General features: G+C 40.0%; 1 protein-coding gene across 5 annotated transcripts in view; it reads left to right on the top strand.

The window, feature by feature from the left end:
- Nucleotides 1-21,175, top strand: part of LOC100969148 (S-adenosyl-L-methionine-dependent tRNA 4-demethylwyosine synthase TYW1) — a 246,532-nt gene that overhangs the window by 63,984 nt on the left and 161,373 nt on the right. For 4 of the 5 annotated variants that reach the window (XM_034964192.3, XM_055115061.2, XM_034964194.4 and 1 more), the window contains one exon: nucleotides 7,346-7,464. In XM_034964192.3, coding sequence (XP_034820083.2) covers nucleotides 7,346-7,464 — 119 coding nt within the window. Of the gene's footprint in view, nucleotides 1-7,345; nucleotides 7,465-11,862; nucleotides 12,459-21,175 lie in introns of those variants that run through there. The other variant, XM_055115062.2, reaches the window with a different exon arrangement.

Consider the following 21,175-nt stretch of genomic DNA (forward strand, 5'->3'; position numbering starts at 1 on the left):
GTAGAGACAGGGTTTCACCATGTTGGCCAGGCTGGTCTCAAACTCTTGATCTCAAGTGATCTACCTGCCTTGGCCTCCCAAAGTTCTGGGATTACAAGTGTGAGCCACTGTGCCCGGCCCTGTAGTTATGTTTTTTTTTGAGACTGAATCTCACTCTGTCGCCCAGGCTGGAGTACAGTGGCGTGATCTTGGCTTACGGCAACCTCTGCCTTCCGGGTTCAAGTGATTCTCCTGCCTCAGCCTCCGGAGTAGCTGGGATTACAGGCAATTGCCACCACTCCCAACTACTTTTTATATTTTCAGTAGAGACGGGGTTTTGCCATGTTGGCCAGGCTGGTCTCGAACTCCTGACCTCAAGTGATCCGTCCGCCTTGGCCTCCCAAAGGTGGGATTATAGGCATGAGCCACCGTGCCTGGCCCAGATTCAAAGTTTAGAAAGGGAAAATAAAAGGTAAACTTAATATGACAATGTCAGTTTGCATAATGGCTTTGAGTTGTGAATCTAGGCTTAAAGAAAACCAATTGAATAAGTTAAATCACCATAGGGAATTAGATGAGACCTGCTGTAACCTTATGAGCTGTTTTGTTTTGTGTATATGGGTTTCAGCTTTCCCAGAGGAATTTACCCAGGTACAGCTTGTAATATTAGAAACAGCACAGACATTTTCTTATTTAATGAATCGATACAAAAGTATTTCTTAAGTTAGGTTTTGTTAACTTACCAGCAGAGGCTATTGATTATAAAATTTCAATTACACTGTTAGTCCGCCAAGTGAGAAAAGTAGCATTAAGAGGAGTAAAAGTCTCATTATGATATGAAGTTCTTATTCCAACCTCTTGGAGAAAGCTGTTTACAGTGTGAAAATAGCAACTTTTTCTTCTGGTTTGTAGTTTGAATATCTTTGGTCATGACATTGGGCAGTTGGGTGAACCTTTTTCGTGGTTCATAAATCAGACATGAGGCTTGTTTCTTAAAATTTATCCAGTTTCAGCCGGGCACCAGTTGTTCACACCTGAAATCCCAGCACTTTCGGAGGCCAAGGCTGGCAGATCACTTGAGGTCAGGAGTTCAAGACTAGCCTGGCCAACAATGTGAAACCCCGTCTCTACTAAAAATACAAAAGTTAGATGGGTGTGGTGGTGTGTGCCTGTAGTCTCAGCTACTCGGGAGGCTGAGGCATGAGAATCATTTGAACCCGGGAGGTGGAGGTTGCAGTGAATCATGATCGCACCACTGCACTCCAGCCTGGTTGAGAGAGTGAGACTCCATCTCAAAAAAAAAATTATCTAGTTTCAGCTAATAAAGCTTTTTAAGCCAGCTGGAGAATTGTGACCAAGTACTGGAGGAAATTAGAAGAATTCAGAATCTAGTCCAGTCTACACGTAGATAACAAGAACTTTAAAACAATGCACGGGGCTACAAACTGTAATAAGAATAGGTATATTACAGTTTTTCTATAGAGACATAACTTTTTCTTCCCACATTGATCACACAGGAATCTCAGATTTAAAAACCTCCTGAGCTAGGAAGCCAAACCAGGGCAGATTTTAGATCTTACGTACAATCTTAAGGATCTTTGGCCTTCCAGGAAGTGACCATTTTTACTGACTCACTGGAAGTCTGGGAACTCTGGAAGCCAGGCATTCAATGCACATTTTCAAATAAGACATTTCAGCCAAAGCCTTGGTGGTATATAACCGATGTTTATATTTCTAATTGTATCCTACTTGAGAGCAGATTTTTATTGAATTTATATAAATAAAAATAAGAATACTAATGGTTGGTGAATTTTGGGAGGAATCCAATAGGGAGGAAAAGCAAATGGTTCCATCTTTGTTCACAAAAGTATGCTTTACCAAATTGTTGTATACTATAGATAGCTTATGCGAGAAAAATGTCTTAAATCTGTAAGACAACATATTTTAAGTAAAGAACCAAAAATGAAAAGTCACAAACACATTGTTGTCATCAATTACTTAATTTGAAGTCATTAAATTTTAGTTTTGCTTGATCTTGATTAGCAGTTTTATGGAGTCAGACGCAGTACCGTTGTACTGTGAGGTTGGCCATTAACAGTTTTATGCACCAATCAGTTTTTTTTAATATATTAGAGTTCTGGAAGTTGTCATTTAGTCCATTGATCTTAAAATTATCAGAAATGTGTTCAAGAGTACTTGTTGGGCTGGGTGCGGTGGCTCACTCCTGTAATTCCAGCACTTCGGGAGGCTGAGGTGGGCGGATCATGAGGTTAGGAGTTTGAGACCAGCCTGGCCAATATGGTGAAACCCTGTCTCTACTAAAAATACTAAAATTAGCTGGGCGTGGTGTTGGGCGCCTGTAGTCGCAGCTACTCAGGAGGCTGAGGCAGAAGAATCACTCAAACCCGGGAGGCGGAGGTTGCAGTGAGCCAAGATTGCACCACTGCACTCCAGTCTGGGCAACAGAGACTCTGTCTTAAAAGAAAAAAAAAAAGTACTTGTTGAAGTCATTTCCATAAAAAGCAGTTTTGGAATGTAGCTGATTGCAGATGTTTTCTGCAATACCCGGATGTAGCCCATCTGCAATCACCCAGATGTCACCCAGATATAGCCTGGGTGACAGAGCGAGACTCCGTCTCAAAAAAAAAAAAAAAAAAAAAGAAAAGAAAACACAAGTCATCAGTATCAGGAATGAAACAATATTATTACAGGTCCTGCAGCGATTGAAAGGATGATAAGGGAGTGCTGCAAACAATTTTATGTTAATAAATTTGGCAACTTAGGTGAAATACATCTATTCCTCAAAAACCGTAACTTATTAAAACTCAACCAAAATATATAATCGGAATAATCCTGTAATCATTGAAGAAACTGATTTTGTAATTAAAAGCCTCCCCAAAGTGATATCCTAGTTTTCAATGGTTTTCCTGAAGAATTCTACCAAATATTTAATGAAGAATTAATGCCAGTTTTACTTAATATCTTCCCCAAAATACAAGAGGTGGGGAACATTTCTGAACTCATTTTACGAGGCCAATAGTAACCTGATAAAACCTGACAAAGACAATGCACTAAAAGAGAACTAAAGACTAATCTCTCAGGAATTTAGATGTAGAAATCCTCAATAAGATATGAGCAAATAGAATTCAGCCAAGTATAGAAAGAATTATATGCCATAACCAAGTGGAATTTTTCCCAGGTATGCAAGGCAGGTTCAACATTTAAAAACCAAAGCAATCCACCATATCAAACATGCTAAGAAGAAAAAAATCAGTCAGTCATATCAATTGATTCTGAAAAAGCATTTGGCAGAGTCTAACCCTTCATCATTAAAAACTCTTAGCAAGTTAGAAATAGAGGAATATTAACCTAATGAAGAGTATCTACAAAATTCTTACAGCTAACATCATACCTAATATGAGAGAGTAAATGCTTTTCCCATTAGATTGGGAACAAGACAAGTATGTCTGTGTTCACCACTCCTGTTTTACATAGTATTGTAAATTCTAGCCACTGGAATTAGTCAAGAAAAAGAAAATGCATACAGGTTGCAAAGGCAGAAATAAAGCTGTCTTTTTTTGCAGGTGACATGATTGTTATGTAGAAAATCTCAAGGAAATGACAAAAAAATAAATTTCCTAGAACTTGAGTTCAGCAAGGTTACAGGATACAATATCAAAGCACAAAAATCAGTTGTATTCTGTATTTTTTTTTTTGAGGCGGAGTCTCGCTCTGTCACCCAGGCTGGAGTGCAGTGGCATGATCTTGGCTCACTGCAAGTTCCGCCTTCCAGGTTCCCGTCATTCTCCTGCCTCAGCCTCCCGAGTAGCTGGGACTACAGGTGCCCGCCACCAAGCCCAGCTAATTTTTGTATTTTTAGTAGAGACGGGGTTTCACCATGTTAGCCAGGATGGTCTTGATCTCCTGACCTTGTGATCCGCCCGCCTCGGCCTCCCAAAGTGCTGGATTACAGGCGTGAGCCACTGTGCCTGGCCGTATTCTGTATATTAACAATGAACATATGAAAACCAAAACTAAAAAGTTCATTTACAGTCACTCCAACGAAAGTAATATGCTTCGATTTACATTTAACAAAACATACACAGGACTGGATGCTGAAAATTTTTAAAATGCTGATAAAAAATAAATGAAAATCTAAACAAATAGACATACCATGTTCATGGATTAGAAAACTCAGTATAATAAACTGTCAATTCTCCCCAAATTGATTCTGTAGGTTGAATGAAGTTCTTACAAAAATACCAATAAGATTTTTGTAGAAACAGGCAAACTTATTCAAGACTTGAAAGACACAGGCCCTAGAATAGCTTAAACAATGTTGACAAAGAAGACAGAAATGGGAAGAATAGTTCACTCTGATCTTGTAGCTTACTATATTGTCGCAGTTATCAAGACGGTGTGGTACTACTGGTAGAGAGATAGACATATAAATCAAGGGAAAGACTAGAGATCTCAGAAATAGACTCACAAAATATGTTTAACTGGTTTTTTACAAAAATGCAAAAGCAGTTCTGTATTAGTCCGTTTTCATGCTGCTGATAAAGACATACCCAAGACTGGGAAGAAAAAGAGGTTCAATTGGACTTATAGTTTCACATGGCTGGGGAGGCCTCAGAATCATGGCAGGAGGCAAAAGGCACTTTTTACATGGTGGTGGCAAGAGAAAATGAAGAAGCAAAAGTGCCCCTGATAAACCCATTGGATCTTGTGAGACTTATTCACTATCACAAGAATAGTACAGGAAAGACCAACCCCTGTGATTCAGTTCCTCCCCGGGTCTCTCCCACAACACGTGGGAATTCTGGGAGATAAATTCAAGTTGAGATTTGAGTGGGGACACAGCCAAACCATATCAAGTTCCATGGTGAAATTTTCAACAAATGCTGCTGGAGCAATTAGATAACCATAGGCCAAAACCAACAGAAAAAAATAAAAGACCCAAATACTGCTCCCCGCAACAAATTCCAAAAAAGAGTGTCTTAAACTTCACACCTTATATAAAAATTAATTCAAAATGGATCACAGACTTAAACATTTGGAGACATCATTTTTTAAAACGAAAAACATTCCGTCCTCTTCTCACATGCTTCTATGCCTGTGTCTTACAGAGTCCTTTTGAAAAATCCTTTTAGTCCTTCAGTATTGGATTTGGACCGCACACCTCTGGGAAGCTCTCACTGGTCCTTTGGCGAAGCTACCTTGGTTGCTTTTCCATCTTATGGGCTCTAGTCCTTACATGATCTGTCCTCTGTGCACATGCAGAGAGATGTCTGGTCTCTCTTCCTGTTCTTATAAGGACGGTAGTTCTGTCAGATTTGGGTCCCATTCACGTGACCTCACTTAACCTTAAATACCTCATTAAAGAGCCTATATCCACGTGCCGTTGCATTGCATTGAAGTTTAGGACTTCAACCTGAATGGGACAGGGGAGCACAGGGCAGTTCAGGACAAAGTGTATTAACTTCTTAATCAATAGTGATTGAAGTGTACTTCTTCAGCTTTGTTTCTCTAGTGGCATGAGATTTTGTGGAAATTACTCTGTGACTCTGGCATTTGTTGGACGTTTCGGTTTTCAGTGCTATTTACAAGATTCGAATGTTTTGTTTGCTGCCTTGTACATTTTATTAGGAACTTGGAAGAGGTTTGTAGGCACAGGTTATCCCTTCACGCCTTTTTTTCAAATGCAGTACTAATATGGACAGGGAAACTTTTTTTTTTTTTAATTAAAACAAAAAATAGTTAAAAGGCTTCGTGGTCAACTGACAGTAAATAAGCTAGTAGACATTTATGTAATGTTCTTTCATTGTGGACAGGCTTATATTAATAACAGTACTTTGGGAGGTCGAGGTGGGCGGATCACTTGAGGTCAGGAGTTCAAGACCAGCCTGACCAATATGGTAAACCCTGTATCTACAAAAAATACAAATACTAGCTGGGCGTGGTGCCGCATACCTATAATCCCAGCTACTTGGGAGGCTGAGGCAGGAGAACCGCTTGAACTGGGAGGCGGAGGGTGCAGTGAGTTGAGATCACACTACTGCACTCCAGCCTAGGTGACAGAGTGAGACTACACACACACACACACACACACACACACACCCCTATACACGTGTAAAGGCTACTCATTCATGTCTCTGCTTTCCTTCTCCTTGTTCGTTGTTGGTATTGTTAATTCCATATTATTTCAGTCACTTGGCCTCAAAATCAGTTATTTTGGATGACTTCCTCTGTTTTGCTCCTCAGTGGGGAATGACATTGATTTCACTTCTTTAGTACCCTACCTGTCCCACTGATCTTAGGAGAAAGTCATCATTACCTGTCTGACATAACCTCCTCCCAGGCTTCACTGCTTTCACTTGTACTGAAATCAAGCTCATCTTACCCAGAGCTCTGGACAGATCTGATTTTACCTTTTAAAGCTTGATATTATCTTGATTCCAACCCTGGTTGATCTAGACATTTTTTTAGATTACCTTCTTACTACATGTACCAACTTATATGACTCGTGATATTTGTTTTTATCCCTTGCCTCATCAAATAGTGATCTTTTTGGAAATGGGAATAATGTATTTCTTGTATACCTGCTGCTTGCTTCCACAATGTCTCAAATATGTATGCTCCAGGGCTGGGCACAGTGGTTTGCTCACAACTGTAATCTTAGCATTTGGAGAGGCTGAGGTGGGAGGATCGCTTGAGACCAGGAGTTCAAGACCAGCCTGGGCAACATAGTGAGACCTCATCTCTACAAAAAATTAAAAAATAACCAGGCATGGTGGCTCACACCCATAGTCCCAGCTACTTGAGAGTCTGAGGCAGGAAGATTGCTTGAACCCAGGAGTTGGAGGTTGCAGTGAGCTATGATTGCACCACTGCACTCCAGCCTGAGGAACAGAGCAAGACCCTGTCTCAAAACAAAACAAAGGAACAACACTCCAGGATGCATTCCCTTACCCATCCTTCTTTATTCAGAGCAGGGATACGCTTGCATAGGCAGACAGCCCCCATTTTTTAGGAGTCTGTTTTATCTGTTTCCTAGCATTATATATTATTGTATTAATGTTATTTGAAGGAGTCTGATGGATTTGAAAATGAAAGCATTAGTGGTTCTCCCTGTAGAGTTTTCAGAGTTAATGAATCATAGGTTTATTTCACTGGGCTTTAGTAAAAACCCAAAGCACTGCCAAAACACTAAAATGCTCTGATGCGAATTTCCTGCGTCATGCAGTTACCAGTAGGAGTATTCATGGTTACGAAACACATGGTTTCTCTTAAAAATGATGCCTTGGTGGTTTGTTTCTGTGCTTTGACGATTTTATTCAAATTGTGATTTGTTTACTTGTCATAGTCCATGCTCCGAGGGAGAGGAGGTTGTTACAAACACACATTCTATGGAATTGAGAGCCATCGCTGCATGGAAACCACCCCAAGCTTGGCATGTGCTAATAAATGTGTCTTCTGTTGGCGGTAAGTAAAAATGAAAGGTCATGGTGATCGAATATATAATGAGCTGTGGTAATCAATCTGCCCAGCTCACACTCAGACTTACCCAAGAGCTCTGCTGTCTTGGTGATTAATCTTTTCAACTGTGAATGTTAGTGTGTAAAAATTTTGTAGACAAATATTTTTGTTTCTCTTGGACAAACACTGTGAGGAATTGCTGGATTTGTAAACATCCATTTGGACAGTTTGTCTTTTTTAACTGGTGAGTTTAGTTTGTCTTATTTATAGTGATTATCGATAAATAGTGATACATTAGTGATAAAAGTTTATTTTTATTCTATCCTTTTGTGCTTTCTGTTTATCTTGCTCTCCTACATTGTTTTCTTTTTTTTCTATCTATGACTAATTTTATGCTAAGGTGTCAGCTTGGGTGTCTTTTTATTGGAGGCTTTTCAGTTTATCTTGCTGGAAGTACAAGCAGTGAATGTTGTTTTTCAGCTGGTTACAGCCCATTGTATGCAGAATTGAGTCTTTTACAACAATTGGGAATAGTTTAAGTGAAAGAAAATGGCTAAATTGCACAATTCTGTCTCTCTCTTTTTGGGGGCGGTGGTGCTTGCTACTAACCCATTTCTTTTTCTTTTCTTTTTTTTTTTTTTTTTGAGATGAAGTTTCGCTCTTGTTGCCCAGGGTGGAGGGCAATGGCGTCATCTCGGCTCACTGCAACCTCTGCCTCCCAGGTTCAAGTGATTCTCCTGTCTCAGCCTCCCAAGTAGCTGGGACTACAGGTGCGCACCACCATGCCCAGCTAATTTTTGTATTTTTAGTAGAGATGGGGTTTCACCATGTTGGCCAGGCTGATTTTGAACTCCTGACCTCAGGTGATCCGCCCGCCTTGGCCTCCCAAAGTGCTGGGATTACAGGCGTGAGCCACCGCACCCAGCCTACTAACCCATTTCTTTCCTTCACTTACAACTGCTTACTCTTCAACTCCTAGTTCTCTATGCCAACTCACATCTCCATAGCAGCTCATGTTGTTGTGGTCACTAATGACTTCTTTACTATCAGATCTAATAGAAGCTATTTAATTCTTATCTTAGTTGAACTCCAGTGAAGCATGCTAGGAAAGAAGGGGGAGGCCACTCCTTCTGTTGGATTCAGAGATACCAGTCTCTTCTAGTACCCCACCCACCCTTGTCAGTTTCTTTTCAGTTTCCCCTGTTAGCTCTTCTTTCTGCTTCTGTCCTTCAGCTGTCATTTATGACTCTGTGTTATGATGGTAGGAGAAGTAAACCATTTCCGTGGCTTCATTTACCTGTAGTTTGACACCTTTAAATACTTTATCTCCAGTCTCAGTCTCTTTTCTGATTTTTCCTTCTCCATTTCCAATTTCCTGTTGCATATCTTCTCTTGGATCATCCGCAGTCATTTCAAGCTTAATGTATTTATCATGGAATTTATTAGGCTTGTGTTAACTTGTTCTGTTTTGGGTAATGGCACTATTAGCCATCTAATGGCCCAGACTGGACATTTCTTCTCTTTTTCTCAAACCCACTGTATCCATTTGCTTATCTAATTCTATTGATTATGTTTCAGATTCTCATTATTTCTTCCTTTAGCAACCAAAATGATTTAATACTTTCTTGTCAATGTCATCTCTTAATTTATCTCCATATTGGCACAAGAGTTATAATTCTTTTTTTTCCAGTTATTCCTAAAAATTTTGTTTTGATTATTATAAATGCTTATAATAACTTGATTTGGGGGTTATTTTGTTATGATTATTTGGGGGTTACAAATAAATTTTAGCAAGTAGACAATGTTACAAATATGAAATCAGATATTAATGGCATTGACTATTTTGATTTGGTAAACTATTTTGAATTGATATTATTTGACTCAATAGCAGTCAAAAACTTTGCCCATAAACAGCTGTGTCCCTCCTCCCTTATGTCATTGTCACAAATGACAACTTTATATACTGTATGCCCATTAACATAGATTTATAATTGCTGTTTTATACATTTGTCTTTTACATCATCAAGAGAAAAAATAGAGGAGTTACAATCCCAAAATACTGGCCGGGTGCAGTGGCTTATGCCTGTAATACTAGCATCTTGGGACCCCAAGGTGGGTGGAGCATTTGAGCCCAGGGGTTCAAGACCTGTCTGGGTAACATGACGAAACCTTGTCTCTACGAAACATGCAAAAATTAGCCGGGCATGGTGGTGCATGTCTGAGGTCCCAGCTACTCCAGAAGGCTGAGGTGGGGGTGATCATAAGCCTGGGAGGTGGAGGGTGCAATGAGCCTTGATTGTGCCACTGCACTCCAGCCTGGGTGGCAGAGCAAGACCTTGTCTCAAAACAAACAAATGAAAAACAAACACAAACAAAAATCCAAAAATACAACAGTGGTGACTTTTGTATTTACCTATGTATTTTACCTTTATGTTGTTCTTTGTATATTTGTATGATATGGGTCTGTTTAGTGTCCTTTCATTTTTGTCTGAAGGACTCCCTTTAGCATTTATCGTAGGGCAGGTCTGTTAGCAGTGAACTCCCTCAGCCTTTATTTATCAGTGTCTTAATGTCTCCTTCAGTTTTGAAGAATTGTTTTGCTAGATATAGAAATCTAGACTGACAGTTTTTTTCTTGTAACATTTTAAATATGCTCTCCCACTGCCTTCTGGCCTCCATGGTTTCTGCTGAGAAATTGGCTGTTAATTTTACTAAGGATCCCTTATATGTGATGAGTGCCTTCTCTCTCGCTTCTTTCAAGTTTCTTTCTTTGTCTTATTCTTCCAACAGTTTGATTATAACATATCTTGGTGTGGATCTCTTTGTGTTTGTACTACTTAGAGTATGTTGAGCTTCTTAGTTCTGTGAATTCAAGTCTTCTACCAAATTTGGGAATTTTTCAATAATTATTTCTTCACATGTTCTTTCTGTTCCTTCTTATCTCCTTCTGGAACTTTTATTATGCATATGTTGGTATGCTTGATGGTGTCCCCCAGCTCTTTTCAATTTGATGGTGTCCTAAGGCTCTGTTCAATTTTCTTCACACTTTTTTTTTCTACTTAGACAAGATAATTCCAAATTGATTTGTCTTCCACTTCACTGAGGTTTTTCTTTGGCCTGTTCAAATCTTCTGTTGAAACCCTCTAGTGAAGTCTTCATTTCAGTTATTATTCTTTCACATCTTCTGTTTGGTTCCTTCTTATCATTTGTATCTCTTCATTGATATTCTGGATTTGTTTAGACATTGTTTTCTTGGTTTCCTTCATCTCTTTGTCCATGGTTTCCATTAGCTCTTTGAGCATGTTTAAGATAGTTGGCTTAAAGTATTTTTTTAGTTGGTCTAATGCCTATGCCTCCTCAGGGAGAGTTTTTCCTAATACATGCTGGGAATGGGCCACACTTGTTTCTCTGCATGGTTTGTATGCAAAGAAATGTTTTGTTGAAAACTGTATATTTTGGCCTGGCACGGTGGCTCATGCCTGTAATTCCAGCACTTTGGGAGGCCGAGGTGGGCAGCTCACGAGATCAGGAGATTGAGACCATCCTGGCTAACACAGTGAAACCCTGTCTCTACTAAAAATAGAAAAAATTAGCCGGGCGTGGTGGTGGGCGCCTGTAGTCCCAGCTACTCGGGAGGCTGAGGCAGGAGAATGGCGTGAACCCGGGAGGTGGAGCTTGCAGTGAGCCTAGATCGTGCCACTGCACTCCAGCCTGGGCAACGGAGCAAGACTCCGTCTCAAAAAAAAAAAGAAAACTGCATATTTTGATTATTAGAATGTGTTAACTCTGGATGTCAGATTTTTCTCACTCTTCAGGGTTTGTTTTTTATTGCTTGCTCTGGGTTTTGTTTGTTTAGTGAGTTTTCTAAACTGTATTTGTAAAGATTTTATTCTTTGTTTTATATTATCTCTGAAGTCTGTGTCTTAAGCTCAGGGGTCAGCTAATGATTTGACAGAGATTTCCTTGAGCTCATGGAGCCAAAGAAAAAAAAATTGGAAAAAAAAAAAAAAGCTTCTCCCAGTCTTTGCAGATTGACTCTGTCTTGGAACGTTTCTTTCTCTTTTTCTTTTTTCCTTTTGAGACAGGGTCTTGCTCTGTCACCCAGGCTGTAGTACAGTGGTGGAATCTTGGCCCACTGCAACCTCCACTTCCTGGGTTCAAGCAATTCTCATTCCTCAGCCTCCTGAGTAGCTAGGATTACAGGTGTGTGCTACTATACCTGGCTAATTTTTTTTTTCTTTTTTTTGAGACAGAGTCTCGCTCTGTCACCCAGGCTGGAGTGCAGTGGCGCAATCTCGGCTCACTGCAAGCTCCACCTCCTGGGTTCATGCCATTCTCCTGCCTCAGCCTCCTGAGTAGCTGGTATTACAGGCACCCGCCACCACACCCAGCTAATTTTTTGTATTTTTAGTAGAGATGGGGTTTCACTGTGTTAGCCAGACTGGTCTTGAACTCCTGGCCTCAAGTGATCCACCCGCCTTGGCCTTCCAAAGTGCCGGGATTACAGACTTGAGCCACCATACCTGGCCTGGAACACTCTTTTAACGTTTAGCCAGGCCATTTACAACTCTGCCTTAGCCTTTGCTTCCTGCTTGTGCTGAGCCTAAAGATCGGGCAGAGGTGAAAGTTTAGACTCTTCCTAGGCCGCTTCTTAGCATGTCTCCTGTCCAGTGTGCCTTTCTAAATCCCAGGAGCATGCAGGTGCTTTTCAGTGCTCCAGTTCACCACATTAGCCTTGGTGCCTAGCTCTCCTTCCCAGGCATTCAGCTGTGTATTGTTTACCTCAACTATAATTTTTTTCTTAACAGCAAGTTGTTCATGTACCTACTGAGACCTTTGTTAACCCCTCTACCCACTTTTTTTTTTTTTTTTTTTGAGACGGAGTCTCACTCTGTCACCCAGCCTGGAGTGCAATGGGACGATCTTGGCTCACCGCAACCTCCACCTCCTGGGTTCACACCATTCTCCTGCCTCAGCCTCCTGAGTAGCTGGGATTACAGGTGCGTGCCACCATGCCCTGCTAATTTTTTCTATCTTTTACCAGAGACAGGGTTTCACCATGTTGGCCAGGCTGGTCTTGAACTCCTCACCTCGTGATCTGCCCTCCTTGGCCTCCCAAAGTGCTGAGATTACAGGAGTGAGCCACCGCGCCTGACCCCTCTCTACCCACTTTTTAAAAATTCTTATTATAGATTTTTTTTTAACGTAAGCAGAGAGAGAACAATATATTAAACCTCGGTGAACATTTATCGTCATATGGATAATCATATTCCATTTACCTATTTTAATACAAATCCTAGCCATCATATTGTTTTATCTGTACATACTTCAACTGACAGATCATGTAAAATGTAAATAATAAGGTCTGTTAAAAAATGATATAGCCACAATACTATCATCCCATATTAAGCCCTGTCACCTAGGCTGGAGTACAGTGGTGCAATCATAGCTCACTGGTACCTTGAACCCATGGGCTCATGTGATCCTCCTGCCTCAGCCACTTGAGTAACTCCAGCTACAGGCTTGTGCCACAATGCCTATCCAGTTTTTTGTTTTTTTGTTTTTTTTATAGAGACAGGGTCTTGCTATGTTTCTCAAGCTGGTCTCAAACTCTTGGCCTCAAGCAGTCCTCTCCTCTTAGCCTCCCAAAGTGCTGAGATTATAGGCGTGGGCTACCATACCATATTCTTTTACGTGTATTTCCTCTTTTAGTTATCTCGAGATGTGGTAAGAACAAACAAAAAACAAAACACTAAAAGTATCTCTTAGGTCATCCTGTTAAATCGGTGGTTCTCAACTGGGGGCAAAATTGCTATTTCTTGTCCAATACGGAGATTTGGAACATTTGACAATGTCTCGAGATATTTTTTATTGTTAGAACCAAGGAGAGTGCTGCTGGTATCTGGTGGGTAGAGGCTGGGGATGTTGCTAAGCATTCCCTAATGCATAGGACAGTGCTCCGCAACAAAGGATTATCTATCTAGTCCAAAATGGCAGTTGTGCTGAGGTTGAAATAACCTGTGTGCCATGGTCTACAGTTACTATTTCAGTGAAGGGTATTGCTGGAACATGGCAGCATTGAAATAGAATGTGACCAGGCTGGGTGCAGTGGCTCATGCCTGTAATCCCAGCACTTTGGGAGGCTGAGGCAGGCGGATCACGAGGTCAGGAGTTCAAGACCAGCCTGGCCAACAGAGGGAAACCCCGTCTCTACTTAAAAAAATACAAAAAATTAGCTGGGCGTGGTGGCAGGCGCCTGTAATCCCAGCTACTTGGGAGGCTGAGGCAGGAGAACTGCTTGAACCCAGGAGGTAGAGGTTGCAGTGAGCTATCACGCCACTGCACTCCAGCCTGGGTGACAGTGCAAGACTTCTCAAAAAAAAAAAAAAAAAAAGAAATATGGCCAGGCGCGGTTGCTCACGCCCATAATCCCAGCACTTCGGGAGGCTGAGGCGGGCAGATCACGAGGTCAGGAGATCGAAACCATCCTGGCTAACACGGTGAAACTCCGTCTCCACTAAAAATAGAAAAAATTAGCCGGGCATGGTGGCGGACGCCTGTAGTCCCAGCTACTCGGGAGGCTGAGGCAGGAGAATGGTGTGAACCCAGGAGGTGGAGCTTGCAGTGAGCCGAGATCACGCCACTGCACTCCAACCTGGGCTACTCCATCTCAAAAAAAAAAAAAAAAAGAAATAAAATGTGACCAAAAAACCACTTTTTAGGAATAGAGTGTGTGCTTACAGAGTTTGAAATATTATAGGGTGAGCGCTTGCAAGACAAAAGTATGTTAGCCATATGATTATGTAGACTGAAGTATTGGGATCACATCATACTGAGGTTGTAGGACAAATAATCAAGTATTTTGTGTCCTAGTTTTTCTTGTTTCACAGTTTACACTAAGTATAAATCCTAATCTCTTCTTAAGATTGTTGGCATAAGTAGTTGGGTTTTTTACAGGTCAAAATTCAAAAGAAATAACAGGATCTAATTGGTAGTGCTCCTCAATCTTAATTTCCTGTTCATAGCCAACAATGCAGTCTTTCAGTTTCTTGAACAGTACATTTACCCAGAGTTTTGGAAAGCAAACAGTATCATTAACACATTCCTTAATGAGATTTTTAGAAAGATCTAAGTAAATGGAGATATTTCATTTACCATGGCTTCTGGTAAAGAAGGACTAATATACGAGGTTTTAAAATTAGAATTTGCCATCTGTTTCAATGAAATATATAACAAGAATGTCAGAAAAGGTTCATTAAAAATTGATTTAAATGTTACATAAATGCTTTTATTATTGTCCTTTTCTTGCAGTGGATTCTCAAAATAGCCTCTGAGCCTCAGTTTCTCAACTGTAGAATAAAACAACATACCTTCCTTACAGGGTTGCTGTAAGGCTTAATTGCTTGAGTGAGATTCTGTATATGACAGTGGGTTTTTTTTTTTATTCTTTTGAGACAGAGTCTCGCTCTGTCACCCAGGCTGGAGTGCAGTGGTGTGATCTTGGCTCACTGTAACCTCTGTCTCCTGGGTTCAAGCGATTCTCCTGCCTCAGCCTTCCTGGGACTAAAGACATGTGCCACCATGCCAGCTGATTTTTGTATTTTTAATAACTGGGATTACAGGCGTGAGCCACTGGGCCTGACCAATGACTGTGTTTTTAAACTACAACATGATGTACATAGATGTGATTTTTTCAAAGTGAAATTTTTACTTCATTTTGATTATATGTGAAGTAGACTGTTATGGATAGATAAAATGCTGTTCCACCAATTTTCAGAAGGATATATTGAGTATTTTTATGTATGTATAGATACCACATATTTACCATTGTGTGTCTCTTATTCCTGTTTTTAAAATTTTATTTTAAGGTTTTATTCTTTGAAATTTTGAATCGAGGGTTTTGTCTGTTTTCCTTGCTCCTGGGTTAGCCTGTGAAGTGGGGGCAGGGTGGAGGAAAGAGTTATATCTGTCTTGAAGAAATAACCCAAAAAATCTTGTTAGACAGTTCTCCAGAGAAGATATACAAATGACCAGTAAGCACATGAAAAGATATTCATAATATCCAAAAAGTAGATATACTCTAGGTGTCCATTAACTGATGAACATGTGGTGTATCCATTCCAAGGAATGTCATCTGTCAATAAAAAGAGGTTAAGTACTGATACATGCTACAGCATGGATTAATGTTGAAAATATTATACTAAGTGAAAGAAGCCGATCACAACAGGCTGCATCTATAGTAAGATTGCATTTCTGTGCATTGCCTAGAATAGACAAATCTGTAGAGACAGAAAGTAGATTAGTGGTTGCCTAGGGCCGGAGGGAATATGGGGGTTGAGGAGCAATACCCAAGGGGATAGGGTTTCTTTCTGGGAATGACAAAACATTTAAAATGGATTTTGGTCATGGATGCATGTAAAAAGTGAAGTAGAGGCTCCAATTCAAAGAGACTTTCCTCCCCATCTAATTAAGAATAAATAGTAACTTCTCTTAGAAGCAAAATTTATTCAAAGACCTGTGCTAACATTCTTAGATATCTGCTAGCTGTAATAAAGAAATCAATGTACTTTGTGTTCTTAGCTCCCACAATTTAGCCTAAATATTTTCCCTGGCATACTTATACTGGTCAAAGCAAGCATTAAGTCGTAGCCTATTCCTCTTCCTTATTCGGAGGTGTTTTTACCTTTCTGAGCATTCCACAATTTACTTCCTCCTTCCTTTGTTCTCCTCTGCCTTTGCCTCTTTTGAAAAGTTCTAAGTTGCTAGCCAATTGGGACAAATACAGAATGTGAGGTCCCGTTCCAGCCAATGGAAACTGGTAACAGCAGTAGGGTGAATGTTTCAGGTTATAAATGTCCCTGTCTCCTTTGTTCAGTGTACTCTCATGGCAGAAGTGCTGGCGAGTGTACCCTTTCTGCAGAAAGTAAAAAAATGGCCTTGCTGAGAAAATTAAATTTATGTTCAGTTGCTATTTCTTTGTGACACTGGGGAACAAGCATTTCTAACAATGCACAACTCTGTGAGTATAGCAAAAGCCAATGATTTATAAACCTTAAATAGGAGAATTTTATGGTATGTGAATTTTTTTTTTTTTTTTAGACAGAGTCTCGCTCTTTTGCCCAGGCTGGAGTGCAGTGGCCTGATCTCAGCTCACTGCAATCTCTGCCTCCCAGGTTCAAGCGATTCTTGTCCCTCAGGCTCCCAAGTAGCTGGGATTACAGGCACACGCCACCAAGCCCGGATAATTTTTGTATTTTTAGTAGAGGTGGAGTTTTGCCAAGTTGGCCAGACTGATCTTGAACTCCTGACCTCAGGTGATCCGCCTCCCTTGGCCTTCCAGAGTGCTGGGATTACAGGCTTGAGCCACTGCACTCAGCCTTTTTTTTTTTTTTTTTAAGGCAGAGTCTTGCTGTTGCCCAGGCTGGAGTGCAATGACACAATCTTGGCCCACTGCAACCTCCACCTCCCAGGTTCAAGTGATTCTCTTGCCTCAGCCTCCTAAATAACTGGGATTACAGGCTCGTGCCACCACGCCTGGCTAATTTTTTATATTTTTAGTAGAGACGGGATTTCACCAAGTTGGCCAGGCTGGCTTCAAACTCCTGACCTCAAGTGATCCACTGGCCTCAGCCTCCCAAAGTGCTGGGATTACAGGTGTGACCCACTATGCCCAGCCTCATTCTTTTTTATAGGGCTAAATAATATTCCATTGTAAATATATATCACATTTCCTTTATCCATTTATCTGCTGATGGACACTTAGGTTGGTTCTGTATCTTGGTGATTGTGAATAGTGCTGCCATAAGCATGAGAATGCAGCTATCTCTTCAACATACTGATTTCCTTTCCTTTGGATGTATATTCAGTAGTGGGGTTGCTGGATCATATGGTAGTTCTAGCTTTAGTTTTTTGAGGAATCTCCATATTGTTTTCCATAATGACTGTGGTAGTTTACATTGCCAACAACAGTGTGTAAGAGTTCCCTTTCTCCACATCCTTGTCAGCATTTGTTATTATTTGATAATAGTCATTTTAACTTGGGTGAGATGGAATCTCATTGCGGTTTTGATTTGCATTTCTTTGATGATTAGTGATGTTGAGCATTTAAAAATGTGTCTGTTGGCTACCTGTATATGTTCTTTTGAGAAACGTCTATTTACATCATTCGGCCTTTTAAAAATCAGATTATTTGTGGGTTTTTTTGCTGTTGGGTTGTTTGAATTTTTTGTATATTCTGGATATTAATCCCTTGTTTGATGAATGGTTTGGAAATATTTTCTGTCATTCTGCAGGTTGTCTCTTTACCCTGTTGATTGTTTCCTTTGCAGTGCAGCAGCTTTTTAGTTTGATATCATCCTATTTATTTGTTTTTACTTTTGTTGCCTGTAATTTCGAAGTTCTATTCATAAAATCATTGCCCAGACCAGTGTCCTAAAGTGTTTCCTCTGTGTTTTCACAGTATGTAATTTCACAGTTTCAGGTCTTACGTTTATGTCGTTAATCTGTCTTGAGTTGATTTTTGTATATTGTCTTTCCCCACTGCATGACCTTGGCACCTTTGTCAAAATTGGTTTCCTGTAAATATTTGGATTTATTTCTGGGTTCTCTATTTTGTTCTGTGAGTCTATGTGTCTGTTCTTATATCAATACCATGCTGCTTTGGTTACAGTAGGTTTATAGTTTATTTTTTGTTTTTTGTTTTTGTTTTTTTTTGAGATGGAGTTTTACACTGTTGCCTGGGCTGGAGTGCAATGATGTGATCTCAGCTCACTGCAACATCCACCTGCCTGGTTCAAGTGATTCTCCTGCCTCAGCCTCCCGAGTAGCAGGGATTACAGGTGCCTGCCACCACTCCTGGCTAATTTTTTGTATTTTTAGTAGAGATGGGGTTTCACTATGTTGGCCAGGCTGGTCTTGAACTCCTGACTTTGTGATCCTCCTGCCTCAGCCTCCCAAAGTGCTGGGATTACAGGTGTGAGCCACTGCACCTGGCTATAGTATATTTTGAAGTCATGTTCTGTAATGCCTTGAGCTGTGTTCATTCTGCATAGGATTTCTTTGGCTATTTGGGGATTTTAATGGTTCCATGTGATTTTTAGAATTGTTTTCTATTTCTGTGAAAAATGTCTTTGGTGGTTTGATAGGGATTGCATCAAATCTGTAAATTGCTTTGGGTGGTATGATAACTTTAACTATATTTATTCTTCTAACCCATGGAGATGGGATGTCTTTCCATTTTTTTGTGTGTGCGCTCTTCAATTTCTTTCCTCAGTGATATGCAATTTTCTTTTTTTTCTTTCTTTTTTCTTTGAGACAGAGTCTCGCTCTGTCACCCAGGCTGGAGTGCAATGGCACAATCTCGGTTCACTGCAACCTCCACCTCCTGGGTTCAAGCGATTCCCCTGCCTCAGCCTCCTGAGTAGCTGGGATTACAGATGCCTGCCACCACGCCTGGCTAATTTTTTGTATTTTTTTAGTAGAGACAGGGTTTCACTGTATTAGCCAGGATGGTCTCGATCTCCTGAATTCATGATCCGCCCACCTTGGCCTCCCAAAGTGCTGGGATTACAGGCGTGAGCCACCGCGCCTGGCCGAGGATTTTTATACCTTTGTTTATCAGGGATATTGGCATGCTATTTTCCTTTTCTTTTTTGTTGTGTTTTTGTCTTGTTTTGTTTTCAGGGTAATACTGGCCTTGTGTAATACTGAGTTTCTAAGAATTTCTTCCCCCTTAATTTTTTGAAATAGTTTGAAAAGTATTTGTGTGAGAGGTGTGTGTGTGTGTGTGTTTTAGGTTTGGTGGAATTTATCAGGGAAGCCATCTGGCCATGTACTTTTTTCTTTGTTGGAAGACTTTTTATAATTGATTTAATCTTGTTAATGATCTGTTCAGGTTTTCTCTTTCTTCCTGGTTTATTCTTGGTAGGTTGTGTGTGTACAGGAATTTCTATGTTTCCTCTAGGTTTTCCAATTTGTTGGTGTACAGTTGGTTATAACAGTCTTTAATGATTCTTTGTTTTTCTATGGTATCAGTAGTAATGTCTCTTTTTGTTTCTGATTATATTTATTTGGATCTCTTTTTTTTTCTTGGTTAGTCTAATGGTTTGTCGATGTTTATCTTTTTAACAAATGAACTTTCTGTTTTGTTGATTTTTGTGTTCTTTTAGTCTCAACTTCATTTATTTTTGCTCTGATTATTATTTTTTTCTGTTCTAGTAATTTTGGGTTTGGTGTGTTTTTGCTTTTCTAGTTCCCTGAAGTGCATTGTTAGATTGATATTTGAAATGATTCTACATTTTTGATATAGTTGTTTATTATTATAAACTTCCCTCTTAGTACTGCTTTTGCTCTGTCCCTTAAGTTTTGACATTTGCTTCTATTTTCATTTGTTTCAGTACATATTTAAATTTTTTTCTTGCTTTCTTCATTGACTCATTGGCTGTTCAAGAGTGTGCTATTTGGTTTCCATTACTTTATATAGGTTCCAAAGTTCCTTTTATGACTGATTTCTTGTTGTATTCCATTGTCCAAAAACATACTTGATGGGATTTTGATTTTTAAACATTTTTTGAGACTAAAATATGGTCTGCCCTGGAGAATATTTTATGTATGGATGAGAAGATCGTGTATTCTGCAGGTGTAGTATGAAATATTTTGTCAGTGTCTGTTAGGTCAGTTTGGCCTGTGGTTTGAATCTGGTGTTTCTTTACTGATTTTCTGTCTAGGTGATCTGTCCAATTCTGAGAGAGTGTGATGTTGATGCCCCCAACTATTATGGTAGTAGAGTCTATCTTTCCCATTAGATCTCATAATGTTTGCTTTATATCTCAGTGCTCCAGTGTTAGGTACATAAATACTTACAGTTAGATCCTCTTGCTGCAGTGATTCCTTTATCGTTATACAGTGACCTTTTCCTTGGTCTCATTTTACAGTTTCTGACTTAAAGTCTATTTTATCTTATACAAGGATAGCTACTCTTGCTTACTTTTTTTTTTTTTAAATTTGAGATGGAATCCTGCTCTGTTGCCCAGGCTGGGGTGCAGTGGCACAATCTCAGCTCACTGCAACTTCTGCCTCTCAGGTTCAAGCAATTCTCCTGCCTCAGCCTCTTGAGTAGCTGGGATTACAGGTGCCCACGACCACACCTGGCTAATTTTTGTATTTTTAGTAGAGATGGGGTATCACCATGTTGGCCAGGCTGGTCTCGAACTCCTGACCTCGTGATTCTCCCCACCTCAGCCTCCCAAAGTGATGGGATTACAGGCGTGAGCCACCACACCCAGCTGCTTTTGGTTTTGGTTTGTGTGGTATGTATTTTTCCATCCCATTCACTTTCAGTCTGTGTATATCTTTACAGGTGAAGTGAGTTTCTTGTAGGCAACAAATAGTTGGGTGTTTTTTTTTTAAATTCATTCAGCCAGTTTATATCTTTTAACAAGGGACTTTAATCCATTTACAGTCAAGGTTATTCATGGTAGATGATGACTTACTCATGTTGTTTTGTATATTGTTTTTGCTTTCTTACTTTTTTTTTTTTTTTGCAGTTTGGTGGTCTTCCATAGCGGTAACATTTGAATCCTTTTTTTTTTTCTCATTTGTATATCTGCCCTACCAGTGAGTTTATACTTTTGCGTATTTTCATGATGGTAATTATTCTTTCACTTCCTGATGTAGGAGTCCCTAAGCTTTTCTTGTAAGGCCAGTCTAGTGGTGATGA

Source organism: Pan paniscus, chromosome 6 (genome assembly GCF_029289425.2).
Source record: "Pan paniscus chromosome 6, NHGRI_mPanPan1-v2.0_pri, whole genome shotgun sequence".
In the NCBI taxonomy this organism is placed as follows: Eukaryota; Metazoa; Chordata; class Mammalia; order Primates; family Hominidae; genus Pan; species Pan paniscus.